Raw genomic sequence first — 18,811 nt, 5'->3', positions numbered from 1 at the left:
GCTAGATGGGGCGTTTCAAACTTGCAAGTGCTTCTTGTAATAGGCACCCAGCTTCAGAGGAATAATAAGAAAGCATGCCTGAGCTGTTTACTGAATGTAGGCTGGTTTCTTGTCTTCTGTTCCCCTTGACCTGAGGTGAAGTTGATGATCTTTTTAACTTGCAATTCATGGGCCTCAGGGTCCCTGTGCACTGAGATCCACAGAAAAGCAGGCATCTGAAGAAAAAGTAATTGTCTATGCAGTGAGGCTTTGATGCTGACCTTGACCCTTCCATTGTTAGGTGTGAGATAGTAGTATTTTCTTCAAACACTCCTTCTTGTTTGAATTTTGCTAGAAACTGTGTGAAGTCCGATGACTTGGGCACTGATGAAGGAAACGATTTCTCTTCAGTAGGAATAGAATTTTTTAAATTGCCTCTATAACCAGTACAGAGAGACATGTCCCTGTACAGGGGGTCGTTTGTGCCCTTGTGTTCTGAAGAAGATTTCATACATAGCTCAAGTGCCTCTTTTCTGGGTGGCCAAAACTAGGTGAAATAAATCTCACCTCAGTGCTGGCTAACTGGTGAGATGAGCCTGGGAGTGCTGCCACCACTACATGTCATGATGGTAGAGCAGCATCTGCCCTGCTGAGCAGCGCTGAACTTGCTGGTTTGGCCTGAGCAGTGGCACTGCCTGGGGCCTGAGGCAGACAGAAGGACACTGAACAAGATGAGGCTGTTGATGGTGCCTCAAGGAGAAGGCTGATGAGTCAGGAGATGGAGATTACTGAGAATCTCAGGAGGCAGACCCTGCATGAGGGTGCAGGTAGGAAGTGACAGTGAAGACTGCTGTTAAATGCCATCTTTTGCAGTGCATGGTTTCCTCCACTGAACAGCAAATGTCTGTCTACAGCCAAGTTTTCTGGCTTGCTTTCCATGTATTTTTGTGCAGCCAAAGTTTACTCAGCAATTATTAATATTAAGCAAATTTGAAGTTTGCTGTCAGCAAATACTCTCAACAGAGACTGGAGTATTAGTGCCTCCTTCCATGGCTGAGCTGAGAAGAAGGGGTCTCAGGAGGTCTGTGAAGCAAATGCAGCACAGCAGCAGTTTGCACAGTGGAAGCTTTTAAAATGCATGACATTTTGAAGGAAATTTTTGATATTGTAATGTCCAAATAGCTGCAATCTGCTTATGGGCAAGACATAACCAGAATACGAAGGAAGATTTGTTGGATGGTAAGGGTTCAGAGGCTGTTGCAAAGAATAGGGCATTTTTGTTTTCTCTTTGTTGGTGGTAGATGGGATAAAAAGCAACATGACCCAATTGTAGCAAATGAGGAGATTGAGGTTAGATAGTGAATAAAGCTTTCTGTTGCTGAAGGAAATGAAGCAGGGAAATTGGCTGTCTGAGGAAGATGAGGTATCTCCATCACTGGAGAACTCTGAGAACAGATTGAACAAATATTTGTCAGAAGTGACATAGCTGTAGGTGACCCTGCCTTGAGGCTAGGGAATGGATGAGGCCCTTCCAGCCTTATGATCTGCTCCTTCTGAGATGGATTATCTAATTCAGACAAGTCTGTTGGAGTAAACACCACAACAATGTGTTTGTCAGACTATTGGATCACTGTGACTACAAATAGACAGCCTAACAGACATGAGTTTAATGCTTCACATTTAATTGAAGTTTATTTCCTAAAATGAAGTAAAGGATGAAGGAATCTATGTAGGAAGCCTATTCTAAAAAGTCTGAGTGTAGCACTTGCTGCTTCTAATATTGCAGACTGGCTCATACAGCACTACAGTTTTTAAAGAACTGAGCAGGAGAGGGGCAGGTTGATTATTTTTCAGGTGTGAGTTACTCTTGATTCAGAACCTGAGTGGTGTACAGCAGACCTGTGTGAATTACAGCATCTTCCTGATACTGCTGGTGAACAATCCCTTTTCCCTGCATGCTCCCTGTGCTTCCCTTGCTGTCTGTCCTTCTCTCACTAGATTTTTGAACAGAGCCTAAGGTGACATGATGTACGTCTTCTACAGAAGCCACCTGGACCAAAGCTGTGTCCAGGGTGGTCAGCTGGCTGGGCAAGTACATTCTCAGTATCCAGTCAGCTTCCACCCACTCAGCATCTGCTCCCCCCAGTATCCCAGGGTGTGTGTACTGCAGTTTGGTCACAGTGATCTAGGCAGCCTCCTCGGTTCTCTGTGGTTTTGTAGTTAGTGCCAGATGGCCTTTGGCCACCAAAATCTGTGCTTGACAGCATCAGCTGGGAAATGACAACAAGGCTGGTCTCCCAGTGAACATGATGACTGCTGGGATGACAGAAGTGGTGGTGAAATCGGCAAGAGTCATCGTCACTGTACCCTAGGTGTCACTATAGGTACATGTGTCGGAGGAAGAATGGGGTTCCAGAGTATGCCAGCACTGTATGTGAGAAAGGCTTTGTGAGTGAATTTGGAAATGACTGCTGAGGCCTTGGCCTAAGAAGAAATTGTGATTGTGATTGTGATTGTGATTGTGATTGTGATTGTGATTGTGATAACCACAGGAGGTTATCCAGGAGGGATCCTGGATCCTGGAGGGATGTCCAGGCTCAACAGCTCCAAACCAGTCAGACACACTGCTTACATGGGAGGGGAAGGTGAGGCCTGGGCTGGGACAGGGGGAGCGAGCTGCAGAGGCAGCAGATGACTTGTGTGGCGTCTGTGGTGAGGATGGTTAGCACCTACATGGGGAAGTGGGCATGGGTTACTGATGTGAGCTTTCAGAAGAAAGCAGTTACCTGTATCTGTATTGAGGGATTGAGGCTGGTGAATTGATGAATTGACACTACAAAGCTGCTGGCTGCTCTGCTCTGAGCCCAGGACTGGGAAGATCCACATCCTCAGGTGAGCAGCCTGGCACTCCTCTGAATCAGGAGTACAAGGTATTCCCAACAGGTGCTTGAGCTGTCCCTAGTAGTAAGATATAGTAGATTTACAACTGATGGCAACAGCTCTCATCAATGGGCCACACTTCTGGTGTGCGAAAAACTGACTGGTGCTGGTGCTGGAGCTCCAGCTCCTAAAATAGCCCTCGGATATTTGCAGTTACCTGCAGACATCTGCAGATGACAGAGAATTGTGGCATGCCCCTGTACCTGGGGTATGCAAGCACCACCTGCTGCTTTTCCCTCCCTTTTTGAGCAGGTGGGGAGGCCAACACAGCAAGATCAGGAACCTGTGGGTAGGCACAAGCCTCTGGAGATGAGACAAAGATGGGAACTAACTGGAATGTTAAAAACATCTGTGGGGATGCTTCTGATATTACCATGATATTAACCTGTCTGTGGTTGTGCATGATCACCTCATGCATTCATGACCACATCAGTGTTGATGCAGTCCTGAAGACCTGACAGAGCCAGGTGAAGCCATGGACCTGGAGACAAATCCCCAAACCATGCTGCTCCCCAAGGCACTGGTGCTTCTCTCTTGTGCAGCTGAGGACACTGGGCTGCCCTGGGGGTCAGGCTGGAGCTCACACATGGATTCAGGGCTTTTGTCAAGACAAGGAATTTCCACCATATTTGCATTTCCTACCTCTGCCTGTAGACCAAAAGATCATTAACAAATATTTCAACAACACAGATACACTACCAGATAAAAAAATACACTCAAAAAAATTGTGTTAACACAGCCCCACATGTATCACATGAGCTTGTGAGCAGAGAAGTTGTACTGTCTTACCCTTCAACAGTTATTTTTAAGCCTCTCTTTTCGTATGTGTGTGTGTGTGTGCAGAAACTTATTCTTATCTCCAGGTTTTGGAATTAGGTGACCTGAAAGATTGGCCTTGTTTGCATCCCTTTTCTCCAGCATGTTCATATATTCATTACAAAAAGGTGGCCATTTCCTTCATCTGAACGTATTTTTCCTTGGCTAGCCTTGCTGTTCCCAGCACCCTGTTGACCTACACATGACAAACTTGAAAATGTGCAGTAGAAAATTCTTTTATGTGATTCAAAGACAGAGCAAAGCAAGTGCTTAGCTGGAAAAAGAAGAAAACTATTTTTACCTAAGAAATGGGCTTTTCACAGAGAGTGTGGGGTATTTTTAAAAGACTTTGTTTTTAAAAGGTCAAAGTAGAAAACTTATAATTGCATGACTGTGTTTCAGTGTTCAAGTGTAGCTGATGTGCAGCTGCCTGCAGGAGTCCAAGCTCCCTTTGGAGACATTGAAAATCTAGGGTTTCACTCCACTGCCCCAGGTAGGCATCCACTGACTCCTGAGGTGCCCTAAAGTATCCTGCTATTGCTGTGCAGGTCTGTGTGTGAGGCCTGTGTCGTGCCTGGGTGCAGGTCTATCTTCCAGGATGAAGTGAATCACAGCCCCTGATTCCAAAGGCTATGTTGGACAAATCCCTCTTGGATGTCAAGGGAGCAGACAAAGCCAGCACACATATAGGTGTTTCTGTGCATCTCAATTTTGTGTTTTCATAAGCAGCCACGTCCTGTCCCATCTGTCTCCATTCCAGACAGTCTCTGATATCCCTCTTGTGCTCCCAGTCTCAGCCTCATTAAGCTGGGGGTATGATGCAGCCTTGACGATTTGGTATTTCAATACATTTTGTATCTCTGGCAAAGAGCAACTGAGCTTTCTTCTTTTTTGGAAGAAGTGATAAGTGAAATGATCATAACTTTCCTTTTTTGCCTTTGGAAAACAAAGCATTCACAAATTGGACACCAAAAAGCTTTGAATCCCAAGAAAGCCAAGTACTACATTTCCTGTGCTAGCAAGAAAATGAGCTTCTTGTAAGGCAAAATGTAGCAATTACATTGGCAGGAATTTGAAAGATAAGTGGCAAAGCTGCTTTAGTGCCAAAGAGAGGTCTTACATCTATGGAAGTATTTGATTTTTGCTTTTAATTAATGTAGCTTCTCAAGATGCTTACTTGTCAATCAACTTACATATAGTGGTAGATAGGTTAAAAGGATCATGAGATGGTGAGTTTCCAGGGAAAATGGAAGAACTGTGTGACTAGCAGACCTGATGAGCTGTGGAAACAACTTGTGTTTTAAGTAGGTTAAAAGCCAGAAAACTACCACTGGAAAATATTCAGAGTAAAGTAACAGGGAACAATGGAGTATGGAGGCAGTTCATCGACCTAAGTGAAAACCTGTAGGAGAGTCATCTCTGAGCACTCCTGGCTGTTTCCTTCACTTAGCTCAAAATTCCCTTTAAAAATAATGATTTTCAGGATCTGTTTGATTATTAGGCTTGTGCATGTTCATTTTTGATAACATTTTGGCAAGTTACATATCTAACAAATGATGTTTGAAGCCTGCTTGTGAAATACACCCTCCTAATAAACAGAACTTAGTAGTTAACTTAATAAACAGTAACTTTCCTTTTTCAGACACAGCTCCCCTCAGGGTACTGGAGCTCTGACACAGACACCTGTCCACACTACAAAGCAGGCTGGGTGTTTAGGAGTGTTTCTGAAGATGGCTTATGGCCATCCTGAGAAAGGGAATTTCAGGTGCAAGTGCTGGGCATGAAGCTGCTGCCTCCCCACTGCCTACCCCAGGTCAGAGAGGTGACATCCATGACACCAATGTGCACAGGGGCTGGCAGCTGTGCTTTTGAACCCAGGGATTGTGCCTGGAGGGGTTGGTCCTGGCTGCCTCTTCAAATCAAACTCTTCAGTGATGCTGTTAAAAAGATGTGATGTCTGTTGAAATGAGGAAAACAAAGTCAAACTGCATACAGGCAAAAGTGCTTTTTCTCTGGCCTATAGCCCATGAGACACCAGGTGCATTGACTTTATTCCCAGGGATCCACAGCCCTATGGCAAAGTCCATTGCAGCTGGGTGAATCTGGAACAGTCCTTGGCAGGAGGTTCACTTCCATACCTTTGTTTTCCCTGCAGCTGTTATCTCCATCCTGCAATCACACTCCTGTGCAGAGGAACACAATACTCAGCAAGTGTGAATCAAACCCAGACTTGAGCTGTGTCATTGCTCAATCAGAGCATCCCTGGTGAGAGCCGTGGGGGTGGCAGGGCAGTGCCTGTTCCCTGACAGCCCAGTGCCAGGGCTGGGGCCAGGGCTGGGCAGCCCTCCCTGCCTCCCGCACTGAGGGTCTGCGTGGGGCCGTGATCTTCCCTCTGCCTCCAGCTACTGGCCTGCCAAGGAGGCAAGGCTTTTCATTAGGGAAGCACTCCTTTTAGCTCAGATGACAGCAGCCTGTGGGTTTCATGCTGGTGATGGCAGTTCTGTCCCTCATGGTGGCACATATTTGTGAAAGCGAAATACATTTCACTTGTCACTTCTTCAGTTTTCTTGGCGTTTTCCCCTGTCATTATGATGACAGAAGGGTTGATCTCAGAGTGCCACCAAGTGCAGAGTGCTTTGCAGAGATACAAAATTGTCAAGAAATTCAGTGTGGAGCATATTAGAGGGCTTGTCAGCCCTCATCCAAGGTATGCCCTACCTCTGCTGCTGTTTAACATCCTGCTCCTCATGTTTATTGTGGCTTTTGGTTAAAGTTTGAGGAAAGCACATTCCAGTCTCTGTGCTGCTGCCAAAGTCAAACTGATTCACTGGGTTGAAGATAATGATTCACAGCAAAATATTAATCCAACAGTATAATGGGGGAATGTGTGGAAGAGGGAGAAAATAGAGAAGAAGCCACTCATCTAAGGTAATCAGCATCCAGACATTACTGGTTATTGTAACTCCAAAATGCAGATTATAAGGCAAGTTTTCAAACAGCCTTCAAAAATAGCTCCCAATTTTGCACACCAAGAGACTCATTCAAAGGTAGTGGAGGACAGTACTAGGTCTAACACTGTTTTTTTTTTTACTTTGGATCCAGTTTCCAAAATTTTATGGGTGTACAGTATATGAAACACAAACATGACTAACAGATCACCACGCTCCAGAACTTCTCAGTACTTTGTCCTCTCAAAACATTCTCCTTTAGGAGACACCTCAGCTGTTTCTTTAGTATGGAAGTAACTGTAATCTCCAAAGCTGGCCCAGAGGACCTCCTTTGTGTGCTATTAGTCATTACCATTGACTTGGGGTGTGTCAGTGTCAGACTGTTGTCCCAAATGTGGGCTCATTACCTGATGCATGGCACCAATTTACACACCTAGGTGAGGTATTTCCATTTTTCATTCTAATTTGTGCAAAGTAGGGAGCTAGGTGAGCAAAAGGCCCAGAACTGTTTACTGGGCATCAGAACTTTACACTATTATGTTTTCATAACATAGGCATCAGCATTCATTGGTTAGAAATTACATAATTAAAAAAAAATTAGTACTCAAATCCCTATTAGCTAGTTAAATCTCTTGTTTCTCATGCTAATTAGCCTGCCTGTGCAGTATTCCCCTCCATCTGAGTCTGGGGTCTGTTTTGAATAGATGGTCAATGAGTCAGTGATTGCAATCTCCCACAGCCAGAATTACCTTTCCCTCAGTTAATGCTCAGTTCTGCTGAATTCACTCCTGGTGGCTTCCAGACAGACAGCCCATTCATCTTGGAATTGTCTTCCCTCTTCCTTAAAACAAAAGATTAGCCAAGCATACAGTGTTCACAATGCGGTTGCTTAATCACACTATAGCTACTTTACAAATATTGCAAAGTTTGATTCAAACCTTGAGGGGTTTGATATTTAGACTTATGTGTCAATGTCAGACTGTGCTGACTTTAGCAGGATCCATCAATAATGACTGCTTCTCAAAAGAGGGAGGGGAAAAGGAACACATTTAGCGAGAGGATGTCAATTAGCCAGGAGAGTCAGTGGGAGCTGCTCAGTGCTCTTTGTGCTCCATGAGCTTTTACATGGCTGACTCTTGCTGAGTGCCAAGGCTGCCCTTGGTGATTGCCACATGGCACATTCAAGGGTAAATGAAACCAGCAGTTCTAGGGACCAAAACTGCCTTATTCCATAGTTGTGCCCATCCTGAGGGTAGAGAGCAGCAAAGCCACAAGTTTGTGGTTGCTCTGGGGCTGCAGTGGCAGCAGCTTATTGCTCCCCAGCCTGGGGAAAAAAAAAAGGGCACTTGGTGTCTTCCATTGCATTTTCTCAGCTGTTCAAGCTGGGCACTGCAATAATCCGTGGCTCTCTGGGCTGTTATGTGAGTCCAAATCCGGCTAGCTCAGACTCTGGCCCACACGGACTTGCATGGACAGAAAGTAAGAGACGAGAAGCGCTCTTCTCCACGTGGGGATGAGTATCCTGTTCATTGGCTTGGGACAGGACACTGCTGGCTGCAGTGACCACCTAGCTAGAAAAGAGCCCGTGCCACTGCTGCAGTGGAGTTTTATACCCAGGGATGGGGGCGGGGAAAGAGGACAATGGCCAATGGGATACTGCTGGGGAGGGGTGAGGGGAGGGGTACCCATGGGACAGACCACCAGGTGTGTAGAACAGGGGGGGTGTGTGAGGAAGAGACCATGTGATGGGGGAGGGGGAAAAAAAAATCTAGGTGACCTAACATACTCAGTAAAAAATTTCCCATCACCCAGTGCAAAACAACAACTAAATAAACTATTTAGTGCAATACAACAGGGCACTGAACTGAGAAGTCACTGTCACCTCAAGAGGCTCTTAAAGACTGGTTAGGCCTTGGCAGTGGTTGTTTTTGGGAACACTGGTGGCTGCTGTGTGAGGTGTCAGGAATCCCAGCCACAGAGCTTGGGGGTTAATGCTGTCACTGGATGGTGGGTTTTATCAGCCCTTCCCTTGGTTTTGCCCACACAACCTTTCAGTTGTCTCAGTGCCTTTGTGTGCCTTGGCTGTCTTTGTGTGGGAGCGAGGTTTGCTCCCAGTAACACTGTCAGCACTGCCAGCCAGAGCAGCCACTGCAGTGTCGGTAGGAGAGACACACCTTGCTTCCAGCCAGGACCTCTGGATGTGGAGGACAGCAATGCTTCCTTTTACACGAGGGTTGATTCTCCTGCTTGGGACTGTACTGATCTGTAGACTGTCAGAATTTGTTAGTCTGCTTTAGGGAATGGGGAGGTTTAGAAACTGTCTCTTGTGTGGCTGTTTTACCCCATGAGTTGGTCTGGTGTTGCCCTAGGGCTGTGTGCCCGCCTGCCATACCAAGAAGGGCTTGGCAGTGGAAAGCTGCCCAGCTGGGCAAGGTGAAGGCATCCCTGTAACGTGCACTGTGTCCTTTCTGCATTAACCAGAGTACTGTTGGTCAGGATGCTGCAGCCCAAGCTTTTGCAAGGCTGACACACAAGCGCAACCCCACTGAGGGACAGTGCTGAGCCCTGGCTGCTGTGTGCCCTGTGTGCTAGAAGGGCTTGATGAACGTGGCAGCTTTTCTTGCTCCAGGCAGGTCTGCTCTGCTGGGAGTCCCTGCTGCAGGTGTGGAGCACATTTGGTGTGCTGGACCATGTTGCAGGGAGAGGGACAGTGACTGCTTTGGGGCAGTGCCTTGCTGAGAGGTGCCCAGGGTGTGGTGGTTGTGCAGGTGGCTTATTTGCAGTCTGTCACTGTCCAGATGCCTCTCCTGCTCTGTCACACACCTGCTGGTTTGATGGCATTGGGGAACACAATTCCGGCCAAATGTGCTTAGTGAACAGCTCAGGAGGAAGTACGGGTCAGTCCTTGACACTTCTCACTTTTGTTTGGTCAGAGGTGCCCTGAGTCCTCTGGGTGAAGGTGGAAGCCATGGTTTGTGTGGGGGAAGACTGGGCTCTGAGGAAGGCAGGGAGCAGTGGTGGCACCATGTCCCCAGTGCACAGTCTAGGCCAGCCATAAAGGCCCAGGTCTCAGTACCCTTCCTGCTCTGCATGCATGGTAGGAAAGGGTACAGCCTCCTACTGATCCTAATTAAAACCACAGATAACCTGCTCTTCAGCAAGTAGTGAAACTGCTGTACTGAAAAATTAAAAGATTTTGATCTGTGACTTGTGTGTATATGCAAGCAGCAGACCAAGACAACCACGCTTAATTTTGCAGTCCTAGATTAACTTCTGTGAATCTAATTAGATTAATTTTTTTCTTTCTGCCAGCTTCAACATGACTGTCCAGTCATAATACAGAAATGTTTTGAAATCAGAAAAATATGAGAGTATTTTCTTGTTACTCTGAATTTAAAAAGTGATTATTTTAATTTCTCATATACAGGCTTACCAATAAACAAATGAGGAATTGCAGCGAAATATGTATGAACAAAAGGAAAACTCTAGCTGATAGACTTTATTTTAGTGGTCAATTCAATTTAAAACTCTCAAGCTGGAGGTGTTAGCCTCATTTTTCTATTTATTGAAGAAATAAGCTTGTTGAGGCTTAACCCAGCAGTCTAGCAGCTTGGAGGGCAGTTCCTCCTATAAAGGACTGAGGTAATATTTCTTGTGGCATTACAAAGGTGAAAGTCTTTTGTGTGGAACTTTCTATTCCCTTGGAAATGTCATTTGGAGAGAAACAATATTTTATTGTAAAATCCACTGGAGGGTCACTCTGCATGTTGCAAGTTGTTCAGGCATGCACGTGGGATTTTATGTTTTGTTTCTTGGTGCTCTTTTTAAAAACTAATATCCAGAAGTCGTTTCAAATTGTGCACAAAACAATTTACAAATAAATAGGAGTTCTGTCCCCCCTTTTCCCAAAAGTTATGTTTTATTTCTTAATTGACAAAACATGCATCTTTTATAAAGTGTAGTTGCAAGGAGATGATGCTTTATGCCTCACCTTGTAGAAGTGTGTGCAGTTTGCAGTCATGTGGTGTACAAAATGAATATGGGAGATGCAGTACATTAGAAAATTTGAGTACCCCAGTGATAAGGGATCCTGCACCAGATAGAAACGAGGCTCAGAACCTGTCATGCAGGAAATTACCCACAAAAACTTCAGAAATCTGCTCTATATGCTAATGTGTTTTAAGTATGCAGTGGAAGCAACTGGAAGACTGTGAAATATGAGGGGCAATGGGAGGAGTGGGGTGGCATTTCCAGCACCACTTCCTGCATCTGGAAACCATGCTAGCTGTGGCTTTAGTTTTTATTGATAGAAACCCCATGGGTGAGTAGAAGAGAGGGGGAATTGTTAAAAAGATGTTTTCAAAAATTGTGACACATGGGAAGAAACCATGGTTTAATACAAGCATCTTTCACTTGGAACAATCTCGATGCACATTAGAAATATGATTTGTAGTAAAACTGCAGTAAAGCTGAAGTAGAGGCTCTGCAGAACAGTGCCATAGAACAGAGCCTGCAGCCTGATTTCCTAAAACCAAGAGTAGATGCTTAGGTGATGTGTATCAACATAGCACATCGTGGCTTTGCTTCTTGCTACAGGTTACCAGATGCCTCTGTGGTGGTGAGGAAGGCTGCCAAGGAAAAGAAGGAGAGAAAGATAAACACGGGAAAAAGTTAACAAACAGGCTTCACAGGCCAGGAAACAGTGAAATGAGAAGGAAAGAAAAGTGATTAAGAAGGTAAAAAATTGAAATGAGTCTCTTTCCCTTAGGTTTTTGAGAAGATGTTAATATAATTTTCTAATCGTGATTTTTTTCCCACAGCTCATTCATAGTTACATCTTCTACTCACAGCAGCAGCATCAAAAATTTATATTTAAGCACTGATTCATAGAAGCATAGAAATTAGCTGAGTAGGAAGGAGTAATTTAATCATATAACATCATCTATAGGTGATTACCTGCATGGGATTAATGAAGAAGTAAAGATCCCCTGACAGTATAAGAGAGGAAGGGAGCAATGTTTGCAAATGTACATAGAGTAAAATAGAGAATGCTGAAGAATAATTTTACAGCTGATGAACCTGGAATTTATCCAAAGTCAGATAATTAAAAAAAAAAAAAATTTGGCTCCAAGTGAAAAACAGTAATTAGAAAGGGTTACTGTATATTGCATAGGACTCTTATGAAATACTACTTGAACAATAAAAGAGATCCCAAGATTTACTGTGTCTACTTAAGCAATAAAGCAATTTGAGATAATTCTTCATAGAAATCATTTGGGTGTGTAAAGGATTAACATAAACCAGCTTGTCTATTATTGATATTTGCAATGGTTAAACAATGCCCAGGCACAAGGACTATCTCTGAACTTAAGCTGGAAGGGTATATTTCCCCTCAACACTCTAATGCTCTTTTTGATAACTGGAATTCAAAACATTGGAGTGGAAATAGAGTCCTTAGAAAAGATTCCTTTATTCTTTTAATATCTTGTCTTGGATAAACCCAATTTTTTAAAGTTTTTTTTTTTTGGTTTTTTTTTTTTTGGGTTTTTTCTTTTGTTTTTGTGGGGTTTTTTGTTTTTTTTGGGTTTTTTTTTGTTCCTTCCTCACACATGCAAAGGAAAAAGAAATAAGAAGTGATAACTGTGGAAAACTGGACAGCTCAGGTGCAGTGAAGTCTGAATAGTGACTGCCTTTTATAAAGTTGGTGAGGCAGGGGCTTTGTTTTAAACCTTTTGGGAAGTCCAATCCCATCATTTTTCTCCATATGGGGAGATCAACAAAATTAGCTTATGTTGTGAACAACTTGGTACATCATTGTGGTGAGGAACCACAACTTTAAAGTACTGTGTGTGAGCCAAATCAAAGTGGCTCAGGACATATGCAACTCTTAATGTGTTTTTGCTGTGCCTGTGTATGTTGTGCACTTCAGAGATAGCTCACCTTAGAAGAGGATATGATCTGTATGGGAAAGGTGGAGAAAAAAAGGCAATACACACACACACAAATTCCTCCACTGCCCATGGTGACTGCTTTTCTTTCAGGAGTTTTACCATATCAGAAATGGTTTTGAGAAGGAACCTGCAAGGAACAGGAGAGATGTGGAAAGATCATGAAGGTAGTGAGGACAAAGCTTGCAGAGAAGAGAGTTGTGGTTGGCACAGGCAGAAGAGCAGGAGCTGAGTGAAACCTGAGCAACCTGTGTAGGGACAGGTCCCTAAAAACAAAGATACTGGTCCATAAAAGAACAATATGAGGGTCAATTTTAATGTGGAAGAAAGGGAACAAAAGGATAGGTTACAGAAGAAAGGCAGCAAGATAAAAAATAGGTAAAATAACATTTGAAGAGTCTGTGTTTTGGGGAGGACAACTTGTTGATTGCTGCAGTCTTCAGGGATGTATGAACTCACTCCAAAGCACTGGCTGCTTACAGAGAGTAAAAATCTTCTGGATATGGCCTGGATACATGTAAGACAGTAAAATCTTGCAGACTTGAACAGCCACAATCATGGGAATTCTGATAACTGCAGGGAGAGGGGGGGAGAACAGGGGCTTGCTCTAGTAGGACCACAATAAATTTAGGGATTAGACAGAGTCAGAAACCCGAGGGCAGGACAGGCAGGAAGTGAGGGTTGTAAAGCAAGACACCTTTGCAAGGGCACCATTTGAGAAAATAAGGCTTTGAGGTTGCAGGATGGTTTAGAGAGGTTGATGAAGATGGAGGTAGTCTGTAGGTCTTGAATACATCACTAAGAGCTTGTTGGGAAGATTTTCTATTGCACAACATGGAGTGGGTGGGCCTGATCCAGGATAGGTGTGAATGGGGAGTTGCCATGGACAGGTCAAGAAATGTCTCCAAACCCATTGTAAAAGCAGCAAAAACTCAACAGAGAAAAGAAAAATAAAGATGTTGTCAAACAGTGGTGTCAGACTAGCAAAAGTTTCCATTTTCATGAGAAGACTGGTAATTTCTGATCAAGTTGAGTTAAGTAGCCAATCCTTTATATTGTTCCTGACTTTGATTCTGATCATGGGGAAAACATACATCTTCATCAATCTAGTGGCATTTGTTGGAAAACATTCTCTGTGTTTAGCTAATGACTTAATTAGAAAATCAGTAGTCAGCTGGCAGTGAATGGTGAGTCTTTATTTAACAGGAAAGCACGGAAATTAGCCATCCATCTGTTTTTTCCTGTTAATTACCTCTAAATATTAAAATTGAATACAGCTTTCAACCTGATTGGTAGTTGAGTGGTAATAGCAGTGTTCACATACTAAAGGGAATCCTTTAGTAGAAATAAAGATGATGCAGCTCCTGTATATTACAGCTTTTATCCCTGTTTCTGAAGCACTGCTACCTGCCTATGACAGCTGCTGTGGAGGTCACAGCCAGCATTTCCAGCCCTTCAGACACACATAGGGCTTTAAACGAGTCAGTCTTGGCAACAGAGTTGACTGAGCTGTTGTTTTTCCAGGAGAAAACTGACTGCACACAGCACATCAGAGCAGTGCTGAGCTGAGGCTGGTCCCACTTTGAGGTTTGCTGTTTGTAGGGGGTTTGGACTAGCTGGCCTCCAGAGGTCCCATCTGAGCTAAATTATTATGTGTGCCCTTAGGAGCAGCAGTCAGAGCTGGAAGCATCTCTCATTTTGTTGGTTTTCCACTCTGAAACACCTTTCACCAGCACTGTCACTCCCACCTCTCCCCTTCTCCTGTCAAAGACCCCTGTGCAGCCCACCCACCCCACAGCTAAGCCAGAGACAGCCCCAAAGAACCTGGCTGGGTGCAGCTTCTGCCTCAGCTGAGTTCCTTGGGGTGGCTCAGACAGTCTGCTGGGGCAGCCTTGCACTTTTCCCTTTCTGGTCATCACAGCAGCTAGGCACCCTTGTGCACCCAAGGGACACCAAAATTTACTCTCTTCTAGCCATAACTGCTTGTGTGTCCTGTTTTCTCTGCCACAGTCAACTCATTTCAGAAATTGTGCCGAATCCTTGTTCTTTAATAATAAATTCTGTTGTTCTTTCTGAAAGAAAAAAAATGCTGCAGCACTTCTTACAAATACCACATTTTTATTTTTATTTCCAGTTCTTTTGTTTTGTTTTGTTTTTGGGTTTTTTTCTTTTTTCTTAATAGCATATCAACTCTGGGGAGCTGCTTTGGAAGCTTTGTTGATAGGCAGGGTCAGGACACACTTCCCTGATTCCAATCAACAATTTCCACTTCCAACAAGCTGCAAAAAAGAAAAACCATAATGGATGTCTGTGCTTCCTCACTAAAAGAAATTTTTAGTGGCTGAGATAATTTTCCTCTCTTTTTAGGTATTAATGTTTGCTAGCAGGGAATCCAAAGGTATCTGCTGGAGGCAACTGCAACAGTAGCTTCAGAAGGTCAGCTGGAGTTGGACCTCTCAAACTCAGGCAGGGAGTCCTGTAAGAAGAATCCCACTGCATGTGGGTAAGCAGCAGGTCATGCTTTTGTCACCTTCAGACTTGGTTTACACTCAGCTTGTGGCACTGCATCTTTCCAGCCAAATGCTTTCTCTCACCAATAAGGATGTCATTTCCCAGTTCCATTTGCAGTTTATTACCCACATATTACTTACACTTCCTTGACTCTTGATAAGAAAAATGATTGTCATCTTGTAAATTTCCAAAACATTTTTCAGAGATGGCTTCCAGTGCTGTTACAACACTTTTGCTACCTCTAGTATTTGTTTTGATGGATTTGGAGCCGCCATACTATAGTTTTCACAGTTATTGGATGTCAGCTTGACATATGTGGTGTCACCTTTGTTGTGTATTGGTGTAATTCAAAAAGAATTTGTCCAGAAAAATAGACAGGGAAGAAAAGGGTGCAAGGTGGTAATAAATATTTAAATCGTGCTTAGGAGTTTCAAATGGACAAAATTCTCAGCTTTGATTTTTCCTCTTCCCAGACTGATTTCCACAATATTTGAATCAGAAAGTTTTAACTTCCATAAGCAGAAAAGATTGGATACAAAGGACTTTTTGTCTCTCAGGACAGGGGAAGTAGGTCTGTGAAGGACTCCCAGAGCAAGAAATCCTACCAGAGCACCTGACCATAGGTTAAGTGGGCAAGATTGCCATTGGAAATTGTGAGATGAGAACAAGGCATATGTGCAGACTGCCATTTAAAATAAATTATTTTAGTGAATTATTTTATTTTTTCCCTGATATTCAGAAATAATTAGGTTTAACTGATGTTTTTGAATTTCTGTATATAGCTGGCCTGCTGAGAAGATATCCAGTTGTCTGAGTTGGTGGGGGTAAGATCCATAGATCCTTGGGGTTGTGCACCACAACATTCAGGTGAAGTGTGGCACAAGTGAAAAGTACCACCCCAGAACTGAGTAAGGCACAAGGCCTGAAGAAATAGGGTTAATGGTATTGGAAGTGTGACTGCTCAGATGTGCAGTTAGTTTCACAAGTATGACACCCGCTAGCTGCATCCTCTCAATTGCCAAACAATCTCACAGCTGTCTGCCCAATACCTTGAATGTAAATCTGGAATATTACACAAAGAGAGCCACTTATTAAAATTCCTTTGGGTTATGAAATGGGATCATTTCTAGATGCAATGAACTGAACTTTGCTTTCTGTTTTGGGAGTGTATTCCTGAAGAAAGGAATAGTTTATTCTGCCTCAACCCAAGGTGGAAATGGTGGTAATTTTCCTCCTGGAATTTTCCTGTAGTAAAGAGGTGCTGTTTAGCTGTCATGATCATGAAGTGTTTATTAATTTTTGAATATGTATTTATGGGGTTTAGTTTATACAGTACATAATTTAGATTCTTAATAGTTTGATTCTTAAATGGAAAAAGTATAAAAGTGAATATTGTTGTTTGCTTCTTGAATCATTGATTACACAAAATGTCTTAGAGACATCAGTACCTAATACTACTAATTTTTTTTTTGTTGTTTCATTTCTAAAAAATCTTTTCCTTTGTAGAATAAATTTATTTCAAACCCTTTACTATGAATATCACTAGAGATTAAAAAATGGCATAATGAATTACAGGCTGAAGAACAGTCAAGCAAATAGGCAAACACAAAAATCCCCTTTATCAAGGGAAACAGTGGCAGAGTCAAATAGTTTTGCTCATTTTTAAGGCCAGGAGTCATGCCAGCATCATCATCTCTCAGTACTTTTAAGTATGTTCTCGACACCTGATGAGCTTTCTAAAGGCCAGCTTGAAATCCTCGTTAAAGCTCGTGTACAGCAAAGGGTTGATGAGCGAGTTGACATACCCAAGCCAGGTTAAGAAGTCTGCTACCTCTGGAGAGACAGTGCAAATGTGGAGGCCCACAAGCAATTCCTTGATGAAAAAGGGCAACCAGGACAAAATGAAAGCACCTAAAATCAGCCCCAAGATGCGAGCAGCCTTTCGTTCTCGTGTAGTGGAGATCTGCTGCCGGTCGCCAGCTGGGTCCAAGTCATTCTCAAAAGGAGGAATCCTCACGGATGCGTTGATTTTATCAAACTCTGTGGTTGGGTCAGATGTGGAGAAGTCTGAGACACAGAATGTCTGTGTGAGCTTGCAGCTGGCAAATGAGTTCTGGCTGTCAGTGCTCCTGTTGCTGAGGTGGCGGCTTGAACCGCGCTTTTGGTAAAGGCTCTTTGCAGCATGGTAAATTCTGTAGTACAGGATCAGGATCAAAGTCAAGGGGATGTAAAATGCCCCGAATGTGGAATAAATAGTGTAGATGACATGGTCATGCTGAATGCGACACTCGCTGGGAATACTGATGCTGTGGTGGTTTCTCCAAAACAGGGGGGGCATTGATATGAAAACGGAGATGGTCCACACGGTGACTATCATCAGCCCAGCCCTTTTTGCCGTTCTCTTCCTGGCGTACTCGATGGCGTCTGTGATGGCCCAGTACCTGTCCAGCGCGATGACGCACAGATGAAGGATGGAACACGTGCAACAGGTCATGTCGACGCTGAGCCAGATCTCACAGATGAAGTATCCCAGAGTCCATTTATCCATCATTATGTAAGTGATGCTCAAGGGCATGACGAGAACAGCAACAAGGAGATCTGTCACAGCCAGTGAACATATGAGATAATTTGCCGGCTGGTGGAGCTTCTTGGTTGTGGAGATTGCTGCAATTACAGCAGAATTCAGCAGCATAGTCAAGGTTGTGATTGTGGCCAAGGTCAGGGTAACGAGCATCTTTTCAGTTACTGTCTTTGGCTTTGCAGCCTCACTGGCTTCAGTGGTGCAATTTGTGAAATTCATTTTCCCCTCCAGGATGCAAGAAGTTGGTAATGAAGAGTTCCAGGCTCAGAAGTTATCCATTTGAAAGAGATACTCTATGTGCAATTTTAAAAAACTTTTTTATAATCCCATATTCAACAGAGCAGCAAAAAAGCTCCCAGGGTTCTTCCCGGAAAGAAGAAATTAATTGTTCATTGTTTTCCTAGAAGAAAAAAACCACATATGTGAGTCAATCTAGGATAATCCCACCTTTTGGTAAAAAAGTTTTGCATTTCTAATATTATAATCTCAAATAAAATGTTGGTCTGTTTTCCCTTCTCTTCTCTTGCCTTTACTCTCCCCTTTTCTCTGCATTCATCGTTCATTTTTTTTCTTCTCTAAAGGGCAATTTGGGCCAGATTTCCTGCTGATGTGAAATGGTTATTCCTTCTTCATTTTGGAGATTTTACTTAAAGTAGGAGGCAGGACTAAGGGACCTCCACAGGTTCCTTTTCAAAAACATGTCTATGATCTTTGTGATACAGAAACCAGGAGCTAGCCCTTTTCCTGCTTGTTAAAATACACTCCAGCAGATGAAGAGCTGAGGGAATTTGCCTCTTCATTTTAATTGCTATATGAGCAGAATCAATTACTTTTATATATCACCTTTGGAAAAGAAGCAGCAGAGCAGCCTACCTGAGTAAAGGCATGCCAACATTTCATACCTTTCTGTTCTGCTTTTTCATATCCATGTCTGTATTAAGATATTAGAAACGGTACTTAAAAATTATTCGAGTTGCTTTTATCATGCACGTTTTCAACAATGTTTAAAGCATTATGGAAAATGCTTGGTTTTACACAGCACATCAGTGTTGCTAGGAGCTCATATAGTTTTGTCTAATTATTCCTGA

General features: G+C 43.3%; 1 protein-coding gene across 5 annotated transcripts in view; it reads right to left on the bottom strand.

Annotated features, from left to right (window-relative positions):
- Positions 1 to 12,248: 12,248 nt before the first annotated feature.
- The window catches only part of HTR1E (5-hydroxytryptamine receptor 1E), a 39,810-nt gene continuing 33,247 nt past the window's right edge, over positions 12,249 to 18,811 (bottom strand). For all 5 annotated transcript variants that reach the window (XM_077174903.1, XM_077174900.1, XM_077174902.1 and 2 more), the window contains one exon: positions 12,249 to 18,123. In XM_077174903.1, coding sequence (XP_077031018.1) covers positions 16,848 to 17,942 — 1,095 coding nt within the window. In that variant the 5' untranslated portion in view covers positions 17,943 to 18,123 and the 3' untranslated portion in view covers positions 12,249 to 16,847. The remainder of the gene's footprint in view (positions 18,124 to 18,811) is intronic.

This window comes from Agelaius phoeniceus, chromosome 3, assembly GCF_051311805.1.
Source record: "Agelaius phoeniceus isolate bAgePho1 chromosome 3, bAgePho1.hap1, whole genome shotgun sequence".
NCBI classification, from domain to species: Eukaryota; Metazoa; Chordata; class Aves; order Passeriformes; family Icteridae; genus Agelaius; species Agelaius phoeniceus.
Note: the sequence above shows the minus strand (reverse complement) of the source record. Positions and strands in the feature narration are given on the sequence as shown.